The sequence below is a fragment of the Rhineura floridana genome, chromosome 2 (genome assembly GCF_030035675.1).
Source record: "Rhineura floridana isolate rRhiFlo1 chromosome 2, rRhiFlo1.hap2, whole genome shotgun sequence".
NCBI classification, from domain to species: domain Eukaryota; kingdom Metazoa; phylum Chordata; class Lepidosauria; order Squamata; family Rhineuridae; genus Rhineura; species Rhineura floridana.
Window position 1 is genome coordinate 130223953 of NC_084481.1, and position 22872 is coordinate 130246824.

General features: G+C 42.1%; 1 protein-coding gene across 4 annotated transcripts in view; it reads right to left on the minus strand.

Moving 5' to 3' along the window:
• The window catches only part of ELP4 (elongator acetyltransferase complex subunit 4), a 307806-nt gene that overhangs the window by 191276 nt on the left and 93658 nt on the right, over positions 1-22872 (minus strand). For all 4 annotated transcript variants that reach the window (XM_061610549.1, XM_061610546.1, XM_061610547.1 and 1 more), the window contains exon 5: positions 11295-11431. In XM_061610549.1, coding sequence (XP_061466533.1) covers positions 11295-11431 — 137 coding nt within the window. The remainder of the gene's footprint in view (positions 1-11294; positions 11432-22872) is intronic.

Below are 22872 nucleotides of genomic sequence, written 5' to 3' on the forward strand. Positions count from 1 at the left end.
AGCTGCTGAACAGATTGTCTCACTTTTGTCCCTCATTTGGCTGCTCTGGAACCTGCCCTTCAGCCAACCTACAACCAGATCATGTGCCTCTGGCCCTTTGGATTCTTGTCTGCCTGTTCTGGAACTAGAGCATGTCATCTGTCTCTGCAACTTTGGATCTTGATCTGCTTGCACCAGAATGGGGCCCAAGCTGTCCTGGACCCAGACGTTTTCTGAGCTTGGCTGAGGCCTGACATTGTTTTATATTAATTACTGTTCTCTCACTTCATGTTAAAGTATGGAAAAATAAGTAATTTTAATCAGAGCTACTTCAAATGTTACTTAATATTTATTACCAAGAAAGCACATCTTGTTAGGAAAAAGCATTAAGCCCATATGCAGATTGTCTCACAAAAACACACAAAAATCTGTTTCATCTGGTGTACACATTCTGGAATGCTGCAGACAATACCTTGTTGTCTATAATCTGGAAAGTGTTACTCTATATTCATCAAAACTTCCTATTACTTTTACTTATAAAGCAGAGTTATGGTCTTCTAGTTGTCGCTAGATTCCAACTCTCATCAACCATTGGCCATGCTGGCTGGGGCTGACTGGAGTTAGATCCCAACAAAATGTGGTGTATTAAAAATGATTTTTTAAAAAGACTGGATCTTACTTCAAGGTCTTATCTCAAAACTACCATGTTACATTAGATCTGATTACATCTGAAGTTCCATCCACACCTACCTCTCTACTATCTCCTGTTACTAGATTCTGTGACATTTATTTATTTATTAAATTTCTATCCCACCCTTTCTCCCAGTAGGAGCCCAAATGTGGTTCTGGTTGTGGATAACTGTCAGTTTTATATACTTTAAGTTCTTTTTGTCACTTTTACACATATCAGATTCTGCTTTACTGTGCAAACAAATACAAGACTGAAACCTTATAACACAAACAAGATCATATTCTCAAATACTGTGATTATATTTGGACAATTAATTTAATTAAAGTTCTTTGCTTGGCAATTATACATGCTGAAGTTCAATCATTTCAGTACGATTATGGAACACGGTATGGTGCTGACCTAAAGCAGGAGTTAGGAACATCAGGCCTGGGGACAGAATACAGTCCACTAGGCCTCTCTATATGTTCCTTGAAACCCTCTTCATGTCATATTGACTCTTCTCAGGATACACTCCTCACTGGCCCTGCTTCACATCCCAAGAGTTTTTTGCAGGGCTGGAATGTGTCCTTAAACTCTAATAATGCCTCTTTCTTGTCCGGATGGAAGCTAAAGTGAGAGTATGTGTAGAAACTAGACTACTGCTCAATTTTGCATCTGGCCCTGCTCACTAAAGGCATGTGGGCCTCGGAAGCTTGCACAGAAGGAAATACAGCCCTTGGGCCATAAGTTTTCCCTTCCCTGGCCTAAAGCTTAATTTAGGGATGGCTTGATAATGAAAATGACCACATACTCATTGCATGAGCAGAAACAAGAATAAGTTTTCTATGAAGTCAACAAGTTGCTAATCATAATGGTAAAACTATATCTACTATTCTGTGAGGCACAAAGACTTAATAAAACAGATGCAAATTAGAACATCCCAGCTAAATGCTCCAATACATTCATATGTAAAACATAAGTTTGCAGCCGATAATATTTACTGGTGGAAGTGAGCTTGTTAAGTATAGGAAACAGATAATATTGTTAGCAAGATTTGTCATATTTTATGGGCTACAGATACATTGCATTCAGAAAGTCAGCTATTTTTTCTTACAGAATTGTTGCTAAACACTTTAATTCAGCTAATGTATTTAAAGAATACGTTCTCATCCTTTTTTGTTTTAACAATCTATTAACTTATAAAGCAGGAACTTGTAAAACGGTATCCTAGTTACAGCAGAGTGCTTGATTGCCTTATTTACAGTTTCTAAACATTTTACAAAGGGAAGGGTATCAAAAAGTATGACAAATAGGCCCATTATCAGAAAGCAGACTCCATTAGGAAAGACATTTTAAGCTGTTTAGCCAGATTTATCAGGAAATCCATGTTCTATGTACATTTAAGCCCATCTATTTTTACAAGCAAATGCAATATTGTTTCTTGGATATTCTCTCTGGTATAATACTAAAATATACTATATAATATTATAACTTATAATTAGGAAACCTGGAGGGCACGCATCAGATATTATTATATAGGTTACATATATTTTCATTAGCTGTCTATGCTGTGAGCGCTCTTGTTCTGCATAATTAAGGGAACTATGGTCTCAATGATGGGATTCTCTCTACTGTTTTAGGTAGTGCAGGTCCCACAGCTGTGGCAGTAAGCTGCTTTTCTCGTAAGTGGTTGGAACTTCAGTGGCAAAAACATCAAAAGAATATCTTGGCTATAAACATAGTTCTCTTACATGCATATAAATTGGTCCTTTATACTGTTTTCTATGTAGTTGAACAACACTGTTCAATTGCTACCCATACCTGAAAGTTCTATAGGCAATTTTGCCATATCTATGTAAACATGTTAACCTGCTTCTATTTGATGTGGCATTACTCTACAATGCTTTTCTAGTCCTCTATACTTGTGTGCTCATGTGCAAAATACATTCTGTGCTGTATACTTTGAGCTTCTCGGAGCCAATATGAGTGGCCTTCCAAGAACCCATGACAAGATCTGCAACTCTCCCATGGCTATTTCACCTTTTAAACTAAACTATCTCATGTGAGAACTGTTTTTGTGGAGTTTCAAACAAACCTGCTTATATTTTATACGTTGTGTCATTCAAAACATTATTATTTATTTATTATTTATTATCTTTATTTATACCCCGCCCTTTTTCCAAGTGGAACTCAGGGCGGCTTACAACAAACATAAATATATTAAGACTAAAACATTAAGATTTATTTAGTGAATTTGTGAATATTATGCATGATTAAAACCTCCACTAGATTTAGATTCACCCCTTGAAAGATAAGATTGTAGGGGAAGAAGAATGGCTATCTAAATAAAAAGGATACAAGATGATCTGCTCACATTAGTTCACACTCATTTTTGCATTAAAGAACATTTAAAAGAGTGAATAATACCTCTCTTCAAATGTATAGGGTTGTATCCAACTATGTCATACTGAGAATAGGCCCACTGAAATTGGACCCAAGTTGATCATATCCAATAATTTCATTGGTTTATTGTGAGTTAGCTACAATTCATGGTTTAAAAATGGTGACATCAACTCACCGATGTCACCTGTATAGCATATAACATGCATGTTATAATGCAGCCCAGAAGGCCACTTGCAACGAACTTTTTGTAAACAACTGGTACACACATAATTAGTATTAATTTACTATTGTAGGTAGGAAATATAGTTAACTAAAGCCATAGAAATGCTTACTTTAAAATAACAGACATTTAAAAATATATATTCAAACTTAGGTTTAAATCACATAAACCAAGAGCAGCAACAGCCACAAATATATTTATGGTCTAGAGCAGGAATGGCTAACCCGTGCCTCTCCAGATGTTGTTGGATTACAACTCCCATCATCAGTGGCTATGCCGGGTGGGACTAACAGAAGATGAGCCAAACAACACTGGGAAGACCACAGATTAGCCACCCCTAGTATATAGTGTTGATCTTCCAAACATCTTAGCATTTCATTTATATATGTAATTTTTAGACAAGAATGCATCATTGAATTGGCTAAAGAACAACAATGAATTGCATTGGTGAGCAAGCGAACTGGGAGAGCAAACAGGTGTTTGACAAAGGAGCTGTAGCGAGGAAAGGAAAAAGGCCAAGAAGGCTCTGAAGCCATGTGCTCTAAAGGGCTCCATAGCAGCTTGATTGGAAGGGGTGTGGCCTGATAGCTATTGGCTGAAGGGGCGTGGCCTGAGAACTGCTGAGGTCAACAAGCAGCAGCTTTGTGTGCTGGGACTCTCATTCTGCTTCCTGACTCCTAACAGCAGAGCAGAGGGAGCTGTCTCAGCTGGTCTACAGGTGAGGACATATAAGCAAGCCAGCTTTGAGAGAGCAAGCGAACAGGGAGAGCAAACAGGAGTTCGACAAAGGAGTTCGTATGCGGAGGTCAAGGGGGAGGTCCCTAAAAAAAACAACTCAAACAAATTACTAATTCTCCTTGTACAGCGCACCACATACCTGTGAGACTTCTCAAGTTTACCCTGAAGTAGGACAGGACAAAGCACAGGCCATTCCAAAACAAATAGTCAGAAAGAAACAAAAGGTAGAAGAGAGTATGAACAGGAAGGATACTCCAGTGGTTGTGACCTGCAAGGTGTGTGCCATGTTTGTTTTCTTGCCTGAGAACAACATGGTGTACACGTGCAACAAGTGTAAGTTTGTGGCACTGTTGGAAGAAAAAGTGAGAGGCTTGGAATGGTGGGTGGCCACTGAGGACTATAAGAGAAGATGATGAGTTCTTACACAGAACGCTGGAATAACAGCAGCAAAGAGGAGGTGGAAGAGCAACAGCATGTGGTAGCAGAAGAGGAGACTGCTTTGGAGAGGAACAACAAAGTGGAGGAAACTCTGTGGGAAAGGGTGACAGTTAGGAGCAGAGGAGCTAGAAGACACCCTTCACCAGTGGAGCTATGGAACCGTTTTCAACCACTCGAGGACAGCCTGTGGTGGAAGAATTACAGGAGACCCCGTGCGACAACAAGCAAGAAGCTGAAGCTCAATCAAGCAGGGACAATGAAACCTCGCCCCACAACAAGAAGGGAAGAGTACTAGTAGTGGAAGACTCCCTACTGCGTGGGATCCAAACCCAAGTATACCGAGAAGATCTGTGGACTCGCCAGGTATGCTGTCTACCAGGAGGATGGATTAGAGATGTGACGGAAGGGTTGCCATCACTTATCAAGCCCACCATCCCTTTCTCCTCATGTATGTGGGAACAAATGATACTGCCAAACGGAGCTAGAAAGAAATCACATCAGACTTTGAAGCTCTGGGAAGGAAACTCAAGGACTTTGGAGCCCAGATAGTTTTTTAATCCATCCTTCCAGTACTTAGAAGGAGTAGAAAGGGAAAGAAAAATACTCAGTGTGAATGTATGGCTATGAAGGTGGTGAGAGATTTGGATTCTGGGACCACGGGCTATGCTTCCTGGAAGAAGGACTGCTGGCAAGTGATGGGTTGCATCTCATAAAGACTGGGAAGAATGTGTTTGGCCACAGCATGGAGAAGTTCATCAGGAGGGCTTTAAACTGAATCCTAAGGGGGAGAGAGACATAAACCTAGTGATAATGACTGATGAAGGCTTGCGCACAGTAACGGGACCAGGGAGATCGGCTCTAATAGGGCCCAGTAACAGTCCTCTGAAAAATGTAGTAAGGAAGACAAGCCATAAATCACATGGTCTTCGATGTCTGTATACTAATGCACAGAGCATGGGAAACAAGCAGGATGAACTTGAACTCTTCATACAGGAGGACAATTACGACTTGATAGGTATAACTGAAACTTGGTGGGATGACTCCCATAACTGGAATACAGCAATTGAAGGATATAACTCGTTCAAAAAGAACAAAAGGAATAAAAAGGGAGGTAGAGTCGTACTATATGTTAAAAATATATATCCCTGCACAGAAATACAGGAAGATGAGCTTGGTAGTATCTGGATTAAAATTAATGGGACAAGTAATAAAAGGAATGTGGTGCTTGGAGTCTACTACCGACCACCCAATCAAGGAGAAGACGAGAACGTAACTTTTGAAAAGCAAATTGCCAATGTTTCGAGGAGGCACGATATAGTAGTAATGGGGGATTTCAATTATCCTGATATCTGTTGGGAGACAATTTCTGCCAAACATGGTCCCTCCAAAAAATTTCTGACTTGTGTTGGAGATAACTTTCTCCTACAGAAAGTAGAGGAAGCAACCACAAGATCAGCTATCCTGGACTTGATTCTAACCAATAGAGATGATTTGGTGGATGAAGTAGCAGTTACGGGAACTCTGGGGGAAAGTGAGCACACCATACTTGAATTCTTGCTTTTAACAGAAGCAAAAGCTGAGAGTAGCCATACATGCACCCTGGACTTCAGGAAAGCTGATTTTAATAAACTCAGAACAATTGTAAGTACCATTCCATGGCCAGCCACCCTAATGAGAAAAGGAGTCCAAGAGCACACTAACTCTCTAGGTAATTGGTTCCATTGCCATGTGGCTCTAACAGTTAGGAAGTATTCCTGATGTCCAGTCGAAATCTGGCTTCCTGCAACTTGAGCCCATTATTCCATTTCCTGCACTCTGGGACAATCGAGAAGAGATCCCAGCCCTCCTCTATGTGACAATCTTTCATGTATTTGAAGAGTGCTATCATATCTCCCCTCAGTCTTCTCTTCTCCAGGCTAGAAATGCCCAGTTCTTTCAGTCTCTCCTCATAGGGCTTTGTTTCCAGTCACCTGATCATCTTTGTTGCCCTCCTCTGAACCTGTTCCAGTTTGTCTGCATCCTTCTTGAAGTGCGGAGACCAGAACTGGACGCAATACTCAAGATGAGACCTAACCAGTGCTGAATAAAGGAGAACTAGTACTTCATGCGATTTGGAAACTATACTTCCGTTAATGCAGCCTAATATAGCATGTGACTTTTTTGCAGCTACATCACACTGTTGGCTCATAGCTTGTGATCAATGACAATTCCAAGATCCTTCTCACATGTCGTATTGCTGAGCGAAGTATTTCCCATCTTATAACTGTGCATTTGGTTTCTTTTTCCTAAGGGTAGAACTTTGCATTTATCCCTGTTGAATTTCATTCTGTTGTTTTCAGCCCAATGGAACAGCCTATCAAGGTCCCTTTGAATTTTGTTTGTCTTCCATGGTATTAGCTATGCCCCCCCAATATTGTATCATCTGCAAATTTGATAAGCATGCCCTGTACCTCCTCATCGAAGTCATTAATAAAAATGTTGAAGAGCATTGGGCCCAGGACCGAGCCCTGTGGTACCCCGCTTATTACTTCTACCCAGTTTGAGAAGGAACCATTGATATTTATTTATTTATTTATTTATTTATTAGATTTTTATACCACCCGACTAGCATAGCTCTCTCGGCAGTGTACAACAGAAAATACAAATACATCTCATAAAATCCCATGTTAAATTCAACAAAAACATGTAAAAAGAAGAAACAATCTAAAATCAATTACACAGATTTTAAAATTTAAATTAGACACCATAGAAAAGAGGCAAGTCTTAAGCTGGTGCCGAAAAGACAGCAGCATCGGCGCCATACGCACCTCATCGGGGAGACTGTTCCAGAGTTTGGGGGCCACCACTGAGAAGGCCCTAGTTCTTGTCACCACCCTCCGAGCCTCCCTATGAGACGGGACTCGGAGGAGGGCCTTCGAGGTAGAGCGCAGTGTCCGGGCAGGTTCATATCGGGAGAGGCGTTCCAACAGATATTGTGGTCCCACGCCGTATAGGGCTTTATAGGCTAAAACCAACACTTTGAATCTGGCCCGGAAGCAAATTGGCAGCCAATGCAAGCGAGCCAGAACTGGTGTTATATGTTCCGACTGCTTGGTCCTTGTTATTAATCTGGCCGCTGCATTTTGGACAAGCTGTAGCTTCCGAACTGTCTTCAAAGGCAGCCCAATGTAGAGCGCATTGCAGTAGTCCAATCGTGAGGTTACCAGAGCATGTACAACTGATGTAAGGTCCTCTGTGCTCAGGTAGGGGCGTAGCTGGGCTACCAACCGAAGTTGGTAGAACGCATTCCGTGCCACCGAGGCCACTTGGGCCTCAAGTGATAGGGAAGGATCAAAAAAACCTCCCAGACTACGAACCCGTTCCTTTAGGGGGAGTGTAACCCCGTCCAGGACAGGGTATATATCCACCACCTGGTCAGAGAAGCCACCCACCAGTAGCATCTCAGTCTTGTCTGGATTGAGCCTCAGTTTGTTAGCTCCCATCCAGTCCATTATCGCGGCCAGGCAACGGTTCAGCACATTGACAGCCTCACCTGCAGAAGATGAAAAGGAGAAATAGAGCTGCGTGTCATCAGCGTACTGGTGGCAACGCACTCCAAAACTCCTGATGACCGCACCCAACGGCTTCATGTAGATGTTGAAAAGCATGGGAGACAGAACCGACCCCTGCGGGACCCCACATTGGAGAACCCACGGTGTCGAGCAATGTTCCCCAAGCACTACCTTCTGGAGACGACCCGCCAAGTAGGAGTGGAACCACTGCCAAGCAATGCCTCCAACTCCCAACTCCGCGAGCCTCTCCAGAAGGATACCATGGTCGATGGTATCAAAAGCCACTGAAAGATCAAGGAGAATCAACAGAGTTACACTCCCTCTGTCCCTCTCCCAACATAGGTCATCATACAGGGCGACCAGGGCTGTCTCAGTGCCGAAACCGGGCCTAAAACCCGATTGAAATGGATCTAGATAAGCACTCTTTGAGTACAATTCTGGAGCCAACTGTGGATCCACCTGGTGGATCCACCTGATAGTTGTTCCATCCAGCACACATCAGAATATCATGGGGCACTTTCTCAAAAGCTTTGCTGAAGTCGAGATATATTATGTCCACAGCATTCCCACAGTCTACAAGGGAGGTTATCCAATCAAAAAATGACGTAAGATTAGTTTGGCAGGATTTGTTCTTCATAAATCCATGTTGACTCCTAGTAATCATTGCATTGTTTTCAAGGTGCTTACGGATTGACGGCTTTATAATCTGCTCCAGAGTTTTTCCCAGGATTGATGTCAGGCTGACTGGTCTGTAGTTCCCTGGTTCCTCCTTTTTGCCCTTTTTGAAGATAGGGACAACATTAGCTCTTCTCCAGTTATCCGGCACTTCACCAGTCCTCCATGATTTCGCAAAGATAATAGACAGAGGTTCTGAGAGTTATTTAGCCAGTTCCTTCAATACTCTAGGATGCAGTTTATTGGGCTCTGGAGATTTGAACTCATTCAAAGTGATTAGGTATTCTTTGATAATTTGTCTATCAATCTTAAGTTCCAATCCTGTCCCTTCTACTTCATGTTTTCCGGGAGGGTCACAGACCCTTTTTTGGGAGAAGACTGAGCCAAAGTAGGAATTGAGCACGTCTGCCTTTTCTTTGTCATCTTTTTGCCATCCTCATTGAGTAGCTGTGCCACCGTCCTTTTCTCTGTCTTTTACTATGGACATACCTGAAGAAAGCTTTTTTGTTGCTTTTAGCATCCCTTGCTCATCTCATCTCAGCTTTAGCCTTCCTGACGCCATCCCTGCAATTCCGTGATACTTGCCTGTACTCTTCCTTTGTGGCCTGGCCTTCTTTCCATTTCCTGTATGTGTCCTTTTTTGTTTTCACGTCATCTCTAAGCTTTTTGTGAAGCCACATTGGCTTCTTCTGCTGTTCCCCCTCTTTTTTCCTTGTTGGAATTGCTTGCCATTGCGCTTTTAGAATTTCCTTTTTTAGAAACTCCCACTTGGACTCCTTTTCTCATTAGGGTGGCTTGCCATGGAATGGTACTTACAATTGTTCTGAGTTTAGTAAAATCAGCTTTCCTGAAGTCCAGGGTGCGCATATGGCTACTCTCAGCTTTTGCTTCTGTTAAAAGCAAGAATTCAAGTATGGTGTGCTCACTTTCCCCCAGAGTTCCCGTAACTGCCACTTCATCCACCAAATCATCTCTATTGGTTAGAATCAAGTCCAGGATAGCTGATCCTCTGGTTGCTTCCTCCACTTTCTGTAGTAGAAAGTTATCTCCAACACAAGTCAGAAATTTTTTGGAGGGGCCGTGTTTGGCAGAATTTGTCTCCCAACAGATATCAGGATAATTGAAATCCCCTATTACTACTATATCGTGCCTCCTCAAAACACTGGCAATTTGCTTTTCAAAAGTTACATTTTCGTCTTCTCCTTGATTTGCTTTTCAAAAGTTACATTCTCGTCTTCTCTTTAATATAAATCAAATATATGATCATATATATATATGATATAAATCAAATAAATAAATAATAAAAGCCAGTTCCCAACATTCTGTCATATTGTACCATTGCCAAGATTACTTCTGGAGCATATTTTTGATAATCAAAGCAGGGTTTAAATTTTGGAAAAAAATCACCTGGATTCTGACTGGATTACAGGCTGTGTATAAAATTGGCTACGCATATCAAAGCAGACTTGATTCTTGATGGTTAGAATCACTGTGGTGAATGGCACAGAGATGAATTTTAATTCCCATTCCAATGATGTCCATGAATAAACCTTTTCCTCTAGTATATGAATATTTGTTGTTCATTCTTATGAGAAAAAGCGCTATATTCAAAGAAACTATGATGAGAGCAAAATTTGTTTTCTATTCCCAAACTTAGGGACCTTGCATGGGGCTGAAGTATGTTTTTATTTATTACAATAATGTATTCTGCCTTTCAGGGAGAAGCCATCCTAAGACAGGTCACATAACAGAACAGTTCTTTAGAAAACATAAAACGATTATCCAAATAAAAAACTACCATCCGCAGATTAAAACAATAAAGAGCCTAGTACTGCAATATACACAGAAAGAAAACTGTTAAAATAATTTTTAGACTGTGTGCAGAGCTCAAAGGGGTGCACTAGGGGTCCTTGCAATTCCCAACACTTCCTTCCACACAAGTTCCACTAATCATGACAATAGGGTTTTTCCCAGTATTTTATCTATTACTGCTCAATTTATTCATGTGTTTTAAAAACAAGATTATAGCAGACATAATAGTGAGCTGGGTAGGTCACCTCTACTAGCATTTTGTGGTCCCACAGAGAAGCACTATAAACAGCCTTACCACAACATGCATACTGTCCAATCAAAGATCCCTGCACTTAGGAGAGGAAGCGTTAGCTAGCCTGGGGACTGGAATATACCAGGTAAAGGGCTTTGCTCTGTTGACCAGGCAAATGCAGAAGAAAAGACCATGAGTATTTATACCTGGCCAACTTATTACTGACAGTAAAATCAACTGTGTACAATTTTATGTATGCAATTTGCTCTTCTAACCAGGGCTGTGGAGTCGGTACACCAAACCTTCAACTCCGACTCCTCCATTTTTCTACTGTCCGACTCCGACTCCTCTATTTTTCTACTGTCCGACTCCGACTCCACCCAAAATTGCTTCTTGTCAATCAAAATTTATTTGGAAGTCGGAGTCAGTACATCTCTACCGACTCCGACTCCTCCCAAAATTGCTCCCGACTCTGACTCTACCCAAAATTGCTCCCGATTCCGACTCCACAGCCCTGGTTCTAATTCTCCCCATTTTTTGTGCAAACAATTAAAACTAGTGGCTTTTCAAACTTACCATGATTTTATATCAGGGTACAAAGCTTTTTCTTCAAGGGGAAAACCGTACCACTTGATGTTCTGGATTAATTCTGGTGCCATTGTTTTTGATAAATCAAAGTAGTGTCCAAATTTTGAAAAGGCTGTTTGGGTCACCTGTGAAAACAATGTACATGTTTTCCCTGTAAAAATACAATTTAAAAATTCAAAAATTCAATAACCATTTTTTCAAACAGGCTATTCACACAATCTGCACTTCAGTTGTACTTCTAAAGTCCACACTACATCAATGTAAGCAGTGACCATTGCCCTTCTCATGGGAATTGCTTTCCCACAGAACAAACCTAAGCCACTACGGAATGACTGTATATGTTAAAATTAAGCAATCATATAAGTAGGGCTAGAAGAGTGCTAATCTCATAGGAAAGGCACACTTGACTGGGCCCACCCACATGACTGCTTAATTCATACCAACTTCTTGCTGGGATCACACCACGGGAAAGTGGCTCCCATGCTGCTGGGTGTGTATGTACAAAAGACAGAGTGAATATGTAACCATAAAACTTAGAAGTTCAGTAGGAATGGTAGGGTTTCAATTTATTTAATATTTCTACATTTCTTTTACAGATGACAATCTGCTGCTGGGGATGTTGGCATGGATATGGTGACTCCGATTTCCACCATGCGCCTTTGTCAGCAGGATGTACTTCTCTCTTTGCCATTTGAGTGTTAAAGGCAAAAACTCCTTCACTATACATCACGTTCATTTTTCTACATTATACTCTCAGACTTTCAATATAGAATGCAGCATGAGTTTCCACAAGTTCTCCACAGTGTTAGGCCATACTATACTAGTAACAGAAAAGATCTCCATCCAAGCTGTCTACTGTAAGAAAATTTTCTTTTAGTGTGCACATCAGGAAAATAACAAGAGTGTGGATAACGCCCAAAGCAGTAACTGCAATATTACACTGTCCAAGTGGAGGTTTTTGTTTTGTTTTGTTTTAAATCAGTGTCAGTCTACACATTATGGTCATCATATGGATGTTACTTCAAACAGGCTCAGTGTGGTATCTGTTCCATGTGGCAGCATGTGTAGAGAGACTCAACGCAAGGATGCTCCCACTATGTGCGGAATATCACATACAACATTCTACATAGCTAGTTGCTCCATACATGAAAACCTTTACATGTATCAGCACTGTATTGTTTCAAGTAGTTTCTGTATGGTAGTCACAGACAAACCCTAAGACCCAAATATAGAAGAGTAAATTACATTACTCTTTTTATTACGACTTAAGGTGCATTCAGGTAAACAACTAAAGTGCTAACTAAAGGGATAACCTGGGATATGTAACTATTTAAATGCTCTGACAGGCAAGATGAGACTTTAGCTCACCATTTCCTAACATGTTCTCTTGTATGATGCCTTCATTATTAGTGAGGCAAGAGAGCCAGTGTGGCATAGTGGTTAGAGTGTTGGACTACAACCTAGGAGACCAGGGTTCGAATCCCCACATAGCCATGAAGCTCACTGGGTGACCTTGGGCCAGTCACTACCTCTCAGCCTCAGAGGAAGGCAATGGTAAACCACCTCTGAATACCGCTTACCATGAAAACCACTTACCTATTCATAGGGTTGCCATAAGTCGGAATTGACTTGAAGACAGTTCATTTCATTTTCATTAGTGAGGCAAATAAAGTGCCAGAGTGGTTGATAAACAACTTAGTTCACACTCAAGCCACCTCAAGCAAACAATGTACTTAAAAAAACCAAAAAACCCTAGGGGCTTTGCCCCTGCACGCTTCGCATGCCAACTCCAAGCCCCATGCACTTCCAAACCACCATCCCCACCCCGGGCACTTTCAAACCATCCTCCCTTCTCCCCCCAGTACATTCAAACTGTTATGGGCTAAGCTCTTTTTTCACTGTTTTCATTTGATTCTCACTTAAGTGCATGTTTTTCTGTTAAGCTCTTATAAAGCAGCCCCCCCCGTCCCAAATCTCATTCAGACATGGCTAAAGCCTGTGTGCTCAGTCTGAATGAGACACAGACAAATAACAAGCCTGGGAAGAGAGCCAACTTGTCTGCTTGTAGAGAAAGAACTCCTTAGAATGGCATTTAATTGTGTAGAGGCCTTACAGAAAGGACTCAGCAAGATTCAGTCCTCAGAAGACACTGATGGCCAGGCTCTAGGAAGCACACCTTTTGATAAGACAGAGTATAAAAAGGCCAAATACCAAGTGTTCTGGACCAGTGCTAGATACCTGGTTCAAGCAAGAAGCATGTATCCTATTCATTCCATCTGATGGTGAGAAATATTATTGTATGTTTGTGTATTTCCAACTACTTTGTAACTCTGTCTTAGTAAGACTTTGAGTCTTGTGCAACACTGTAACCTAATACATACTGGAACGTAAAGGTTTTATACTTTAAAGTTTAAGTTTTCTATACTTTATATATTGATTGTATTCTCCAATATACCTGCCTCTGATATGTATTATGATGTATGATTCTGATATGTTGGCAGAGGCCTGCATTTATGTTCCCCAGTGAGGTCCACCTGGCACCTTCATTGTTACCTTTTCGGCACCAGATAAAGACGTACCTTTTCTCCCAGGCATTTGATATATTGAGATGATGTTTTGTTTTAATATGCTGGCAAACCTTCTTGTGGCTGCATGGAGGTGCTATTGCTATTGTTTTGTTGTTTATTGTTATGCTTTTATAGTGTGTTTTATCTGTTTATGTTCTAACATTCAACAGGGGAGCACCCTGAATGACCGAGATAAAATAAAAGGAACATGGATACCCTGAAGAACTCTATAAAAGAGATGCAAGGAGGAGAGATTTATTCATGGAGGATCCGTATGATGAAGAACCAGAAATTTTAGAATGTGAGCTGAAAGCTGCTCTTAAAATACTTGGAAGAAACTTGGAAGAAACAAATCAGCAGGAACAGATGGCATACCAATAGAGTTGCTACAAGCTACTGAGACTGAATCTGTCCAAATTTTGACAAAAAAATTGTCAACAAATATGGAAAACTAAACAACGGCCCACAGACTGGAAGCGTTCCATATACATCCCAATTCCAAAGAAAGAAGATCCCAGGGAATGCAGTAATTATCGAACTATTGCCTTAATACGCCATGCAAGTAAAGTAATGCTCAAGATTCTACAACAAAGGTTCTTACCATATATGGAGCAAGAAATGCCAGATGCCCAAGCTGGATTTAGAAAGGGAAGAGGTGCCAGAGATCATATCGCAAACATACATTGGATAATAGAATGGAACAAGGAATTTCAGAAGGAAATAAACCCATGCTTTATAGATTACAGCAAAGCCTTTGATTGTGTAGATCATGAAAAACTATGGAATGCTTTAAAAGAAATAGGGGTGCCACAGCATCTGACTGTCCTGACATGCTGGACAAGAGGCTACTGTAAAGACAGAATATGTAGAAACTGATTGGTTCCTCATCAGAAAGGGTGTGAGAAAGAGGTGTATTTTATCACCCTATTTGTTTAATCTATACGCAGAACATATCATATGGAAAACAGGACCAAGATGGAGGTGTGAAAATTGGAGCGAGAAATATCAATAATTTAAGATATGCAGACAATATCATACTACTAGCAGAAACCAGTAATGATTTGAAACAAATGCAAGTGAAAGTTAAAGAGGAAAGCACAAAAACAGGACTACAGCTGAACGTCAAGAAGACTAAAGTAATGACAACAGAAGATTTATGTAACTTTAAAGTTGACAATGAGGACATTGAACTTGTCAAGGATTATCAATACCTTGGCACAGTCATTAACCAAAATGGAGACAATAGTCAAGAAATCAGAAGAAGGCTAGGACTGGGGAGGGCAGCTATGAGAGAACTAGAAAAGGTCCTCAAATGCAAAGATGTATCACTGAACACCAGTCAGGATCATTCAGACTATGGTATTCCTGATTTCTATGTACAGATGTGAAAGTTGGACAGTGAAAAAAGTGGGTAAAAGAAAAATCAACTCATTTGAAATGTGGTGTTGGTGAAGAGCTTTGCAGATACCATGGGCCATGAAAAAGGCAAATAATTGGGTATTAGAACAAATTAAACCAGAACTATCACTAGAAGCTAAAATGATGAAACTGAGGTTATCATACTTTGGACACATCATGAGAAGACATGATTCACTAGAAAATACAATAATGATGGGAAAAACAGAAGGAAGTAGAAAAAGAGGAAGGCTAAACAAGAGATGGATTGATTCCATAAAGAAGCCACAGACCTGAACATATAAGATCTGAACAGGGTGGTTCATGAAAGATGCTATTGAAGGTCGCTGATTCATAGGGTCACCGTAAGTCGTAATCGACTTTATGGCACACAACAACAACAACAGCAAACTCACTTGGGGATCTTCAGGTATTAAGTGACTAATAAATCTAAATCATCATCATCATCATCATCATTATTATTATTATTATTAAACAGTATGTAAGACATGAATAAATAGAACATTATAAGCATATTCTGCTGTCATTTATTCTCCTGGTATCTCCCAAGACTCAGAGATATGTGCATTGGGTCTCTATTCACTAGCCTGCCTGTTCAGATGACTGCTGTTGTGAAACTGTGTAAACTTAAGTGAACACGATGTTTGACATAAAGGCAAGAAAGTAAGAACCTTCGATCCTGTGCATTCATTAGAAAGGGGGCCAGTCTTGCTGGTTTCAAAACCATCCCTGCTGCCCCAGGCACTTTCAACCCCCCCCCAGGCAGTTTACTCCCCTCGTCTACCACCATGGGCCTGCTCATGCTTCTCGCCTGCTTGCCTCGCCTGTGCCCCTGCAGTCCCCCTGCCACTGCTCCCAACAAATGCTGCTGTCACTTCATCTAGCCTGCTTATGGGCCTCCTGCTTGCCTGGCCACCCAGGCTAATGCCCCACTTAGGTCACTTCCCGGCTTTCCTCTGGCCTCCGTGGCCTGGAGCAAACAAAGGCCTCGCAGTAGCAATGTGAAGGCCTCCCATGAAGTGGGTCCATGGGTCACCCAGACACTGCTGCCCACACACTCTTCCGGTGTCTCCTTGGTCTCAGCCACCTTCCTTCCTCCTCCCCCTCACCTTGAGCCCAGTGTGGTTCTGTAATACTCTGCAGTTTGCAGCACCACTGATCATTGAGCTATCCACTACAGTCCCAAGGTCTTGTTCTAGGTCAATCACTGCCAGTTCAAACCCCATGAGCATATATGTGAAATTAAGATATTTTGCTCCAATATGCATCTGTACACTTGTTTACACTGAATTGCATTTACCATTTTATCACCCGCTCACTCAGTTTGGAGAGGTCCTTCTGGAGCTCTTCACAATCCCTTTTTGTTTTTAACAGTCTTGAACAATTTAGTACAATGAGCAAATCTGGCCACCTCACTGCTCACCCCTAACTCTAGATCATTTATGAACAAGTTAAAAACACAGGTCCCAGTAGCAATATTTGGGAGATTCCCCTTTCTACATTCCTCCATTGGGAGAACTGTCCATTTATTCCTACTCTCTGCTTTGTTTTCTAGCCAGTTCCTCTTATTCCATGACTGCTAAGCTTACTCAGGAGTCTTTGGTGAGGTACCTTGTCAAAAGCTTTTTGAATGTCCAAGTACACTATGTCCTGTGGTTCACCTCAATTAATATGCTTGTTGACACTCTCAAAGAATTCTAATGGGATAGTGAGACAGGACTTACCCTTGCAGAAGTCATGCTGGTTCTGCTTCAGCAAGGCTCGTTCTTCTATATGCTTGGTTACTTTATTTTTAACAATACGTTTGACCAGTTTCCCTAGGACTGACATTAAGCCCACCAACCTGTAATTTCCAGGATCCCCCCACCTCGATCCCTTTTTAAATATTGGTGTTACATTGGCAACTTTCTAGTCCTTAGGTATAGAAGTGGATCTGAGGTAGATATCTTTGTTAAAAGACAGCAATTTCACATCTGAGAACTCTTGGGATGATGCTCCCCTGACCCACAATTTGTCAGTTTTTATTTTGTCTATTAAGCCTAGAACTTCAACACTCGTCACCATTATTTACCTCAGTTCTTTAGACTCCATTCCTGCAAAACTTAGTTCAGGCATAGGAATCTGCCCTATATCCTGCACTGTGAAGACAGATGCAAATAATTCATTTAGCGTCTCTGTAATCTGCTTATCCTGCTTTAGCACACCTGTGACTCCCTTGTCATTCAAGGGTCCAACTGTCTCCCTAGATGGTCTTCTGCTTTGAAAGTATTTAAATACTTAAGGGGGAGCCAGGGCACTTCTTTCAGCAGCGGAGTACCATGTTGGTGATACCCTGCCGCAGTGAGTAATTGTGCCAACACATTTAGTATCAGCTAAAGCTTCTGGACCAACCTCAAGGGCAGCACTACATGCAGCGCATTACAGTAATTCAACCTGGAGGTTACCAGTGCGTGGACAACAGTGGTCAGGCTATCCTGGTCCACAAATGGCGGCAAGCTGTCTTACCAGCTGATAAAACGCATTCCTAGCTACTGAGGTCACCTAGCAACAAAGATAGGAGCACCCCTAGACTATGAATCTGCTCTTTCAGAGGGAGTACTCCATCCAAAGCAGGCAATTATCCAAACTCGGGAACCACCTACACACAGCTCCTCTGTCTTGCTAGGATTCATATTAAGTTTATTGGCCCTCATTCAGCCAACCACTGAGTCCAGGCACTGGTGGACTTGCACGACCTCTCCTGATTCAGATGTAACAGAAAAATAGAGCTGGGTGTCATCAGTGTACTGCTGACACCTCAACCCAAATCTCCTGATGACTGCTCCCAAGGGCTTCATATAGATGTTACACAGCATTGGGAACAAGATGGTACCCTGTGGCACCCCTCAGCATAACTGCTAGGGGGCCAAAAGATAATCACCCATTGTTATTCTCTGAGAATGACCCTGGAGGTAGGATGAGAGCCACTTTAAACAGTGCCTCCAATACCCATCTCACCAAGTCGGCTCAGAAGGATACCATGGTTAATGGTATCAAAAGTCACTGAGAGATCAAGTAAGAATAACAGCGTCACCCTACCCTGTCCTTCCCCTAATAAAGGTCAGCCATCAGGGCGACCAAGGCCAATTCAGCCCCATAACCAGGCCTGAACCCAGATTGAAATAGGTCAAGATAATCTCTTTCATCCAAGAGTATTGAAATTGCTGACTTTCCCTAAAAAGGGGGTATTTGTGACCAGGCGGTAGTTGTCACAAATGAATGATTCCAGGATGAGCTTTTTCACGAGCAGTTGGATCACTGCCTCTTTCAGGGTGGCTGGGACCACCCCCTCCTACAAAGATGCATTGACCATACCCTGGATCCACTTGGTCATACCCCCTTGGCAAGCTTGAATAAATGAAGAAGTGCAAGCGTCAAGAGGACACACTGCTGGCCGCATTGTCATAAGCACCTTGTCCACATCATTAGGACGCATCAACTGAAACTGATCCCAAGATGTCACCACTGATGTTGCACTGGACACTTCACTGGGGACTACACTAGACGTGAAAGGGACATCAAGATTGCTAGAGAGGTGAGCAACTTTACCCTCAAAGTGCCTTGCAAATAATTCACAGTGGGCCTCCAAAGGGACTAAGGCTCCATTTCTGGGAGCTGATGTCAATAGACCCCTGACAATATGAAAAAGCTCTACTGGACAGCTACCGGAGAATGTGATAGAGGCAGAGGAGTGGGTCTTCTTCGTCACCCTCACTGCCAACAGTAGGCACGGTTATGATGTTTTACTGATCAGCCTCACAGCATAACTTTCACCACTTGTGCTCTAATCGCTGTCCAGCATGTTTCATTGCCCTTAGCTCACTGGTGTACCAAGGTGTGAACCAGGTTCCACAATGCAGGAGAGGGTGGTCAGGGGCAACCGTGTTAAGAAGCTGACACATCACATTGTTCCACAGTGTGACAAGGGCTTCAACAGGGTCACCTGCTCTATCTACTGGAAACTCTCAAACGGCATTCAGGAATCCAGTGGATTTCATTAGTCTCCAGGAGCAGACCATCTTAATCTGTCCACCACCCCTGCAGGGGAGTATTGGAGCTCCAAGTCTAAACTTCACCAGGAAGTGGTCTAACCACAACAATTGGGTGACATCAGCTCCCCATCTCCAGACCACTTCTTCCTCTATCTGGAGCAAAAACGAAGTCGAGGGTGTGCCCTGCTCTATGTGTTGGACCAGTGACAACTTGAGACAGCCCCATGGTTGTCATGGAGGCCATGAAGTCCAGAGCCGGAACACTAGAGGCAGCCTCAGCACGGACTTTAAAATCACCCAGCACTATTGGTTTGGGTTCCTCCAATACCACAGCTGACATGGCCTCTGTCAGCTCAGTCAGAGGAGCTGCTGGGCAGTAGGATGGTCAGAACACCAGCAGCAACCCTAGTTTACTACCTCCTAGGCCTGACACCAGGTGCAGTCAGCCAGCTCCAAGACAGAGTGGTTTCGTGGAAGTTCTTTTTCAGCCAGCTCCAAGACAGAGTGGTTTCGTGGAAGATCAAATCATGGATGAGAGTGGTCTTACTGTGTACTGATCCAGCCTTAAACAGCCGCCGCCACAGGCCAGTGAGCACAGCAGATAAGCAACAGGAACCGGTCCATGGGAGGAGTTGGAGTGAGTAGCAAGGCACAGACAGCCTTGCCCTCATCTTCCATGGTAACTCATCACCTCCCCATGGCTATATTTCTCTCTACCCATGATCACTGCAATTGGGATGGCATCACTCATATCATAAGAACATAAGAACATAAGAAGAGCCCGCTGGATCAGGCCAGTGGCCCATCTAGTCCAGCATCCTGTTCTCACAGTGGCCAACCAGGTGCCTGTGGGAAGCCCACAAGCAGGACCCGAGTGCAAGAACACTCTCCCCTCCTGAGGCTTCCGGCAACTGGTTTTCAGAAGCATGCTGCCTCTGACTAGGGTGGCAGAGCACAGCCATCATGGCTAGTAGCCATTGATAGCCCTGTCCTCCATGAATTTGTCTAATCTTCTTTTAAAGCCATCCAAGCTGGTGGCCATTACTGCATCTTGTGGGAGCAAATTCCATAGTTTAACTATGCGCTGAGTAAAGAAGTACTTCCTTTTGTCTGTCCTGAATCTTCCAACATTCAGCTTCTTTGAATGTCCACGAGTTCTAGTATTATGAGAGAGGGAGAAGAACTTTTCTCTATCCACTTTCTCAATGCCATGCATAATTTTATACACTTCTATCATGTCTCCTCTGACCCGCCTTTTCTCTAAACTAAAAAGCCCCAAATGCTGCAACCTTTCCTCGTAAGGGAGTCGCTCCATCCCCTTGATCATTCTGGTTGCCCTCTTCTGAACCTTTTCCAACTCTATAATATCCTTTTTGAGATGAGGCGACCAGAACTGTACACAGTATTCCAAATGCGGCCGCACCATAGATTTATACAACGGCATTATGATATCGGCTGTTTTATTTTCAATACCTTTCCTAATTATCGCTAGCATGGAATTTGCCTTTTTCACAGCTGCCGCACACTGGGTCGACATTTTCATCGTGCTGTCCACTACAACCCCGAGGTCTCTCTCCTGGTCGGTCACCGCCAGTTCAGACCCCATGAGCGTATATGTGAAATTAAGATTTTTTGCTCCAATATGCATAATTTTACACTTGTTTATATCCTCCTTTCCAAGACTCCTTTTAAACACATTATATAGGCACAACAATAGCCTACCAATAAAACCTATCAGAATTCTCTGAAAGAATTGGGAACAACCGAACCCACCCAATAACTTTCACACAGGGCACATCTACTCCCCTTGCCTCACACCCAGGGAGGGCAAGCCTTCTGCCAGTTGCAGACTCTCACTCTGAAGTCATCTAACTACTTTCTCCTATCACACAGTTCAATGCACAGGCTCTCAACCTGCGCAGCCCAGATACGTCTGTAGTTTCAGCACATAGCTAATAAGAGAAACCTGGACATATAGCTTGACTAAGAAAGAAAAGGGAAGAAGCTGTTTTGAGAGAGTTGCACTGTAAGGGTGCCAACTTCTGAATGACAGAGGTAATCCTGATTCTTGCAAAGTCAGGGAACAGGAGGTCTTTATTCCTGCTGTCATCATCAGATACCCACACAGCACTAGGAAAGAGGTAGCCCTCCGCATGCATAAGTACATGCATGACTTTTGACAATATTTGACAACTGAACAATCAACTGAAAATATTTATCCTATTCCTAGCAGCCCATCTAAAATAGTTAGCTTTCAAATAACCATGTTTCCTACAACAACATATGAGCAGTGTGCTAACACACTGACTAAAACATGTAAGAACATAAGAAAAGCCCTCCTAGATCAGAATGAACGCCCCTGTAGTCTAGCATTCTGTTCCCACGCTGGCCAACTTGAAGTCTATAGGAAGCCCACATGCAGGACATGGGCATAATAGCACTCTTCCATTCGTGTTCTCCAGCAATTGGTATTCAGAGGCATACAGTCTCTGGTACTGGAGACATTATGTAAACATCATGACTTGATTCAGTGGACTATGCACACAGTTCAGCCTTCTCAACACCCAGACATTGCTGTCAGCTTGAGAGCACCAATTAAATTTTTAAAAGGATGGGAAGTCTCTATGCAACAGCCCTGTTCCAGTTTCCTTCAAGAAAGATGAGGACGAAAGAGGGTCTGATCCCCAAACTGCCAAAAATGTGACTGTTGCTGACAATACTAACAGGAGGAACAATATGACTGATGCTAAAAATGATTCCCAGTCCAGTTTTTGCAACTGTGCAGAGAGCTTTGACTAGTGGATGAAGGAAAGAAGCCCTAGGGAACTGCAGATGTAGCTTTTGTGTGCGTGTGTATGGTTCCCAGTGTAACAGGAGATGTGAATTGAAGAAAACCTGCATTGTCTTGCTATTTGTCCTCATCAGTAACCATAGAGAAAATGCAAAAGATCACTTGGTTCTTTATTTTGTGCAATAAAAGAATCTAAATTTGAAATTCACTTTATAATGAAAGTAATATTATTTTACAAATAAAATGGATTTTGTTTTACTGTTTCCAACTATTGTGAGTGAACCTGCTAACTAAAACATTAATGTAAGCACACATGAGGAACAACTTCTATTGCAGATATATATTATACTTGTTCCAAACATACTGAAACTAACAGAAGCAGTAAGTTACTGAGGCTGCAATCTTATATACATTTACTTGGGAGTAAGTGCCATTGAACTCAATAGAATTTACTACTGAGTAGACATCCATGGGTTTGTTTTGTGAAACCGAGTTTGGTATTGCAGCTGGATGATAATCTGAATGTTTATCAATTTTATGTGCACTAGAACCTAATATAGCTCCACTTTATATATAACTTCACATCCTCCTGCCCATTTTAGAGAAAATTGGTCAGAAATGGGTGGCCATTCATACATAAAGAGCTACTCTGCTAAATACAAGCTTTTTGTATTTATAATGTTATAAATTCTACATTAATCAATTGTCTGCATTTATTATCGTTTTAATTTTAAAACAATCAACAAACACTAAAACTGTGC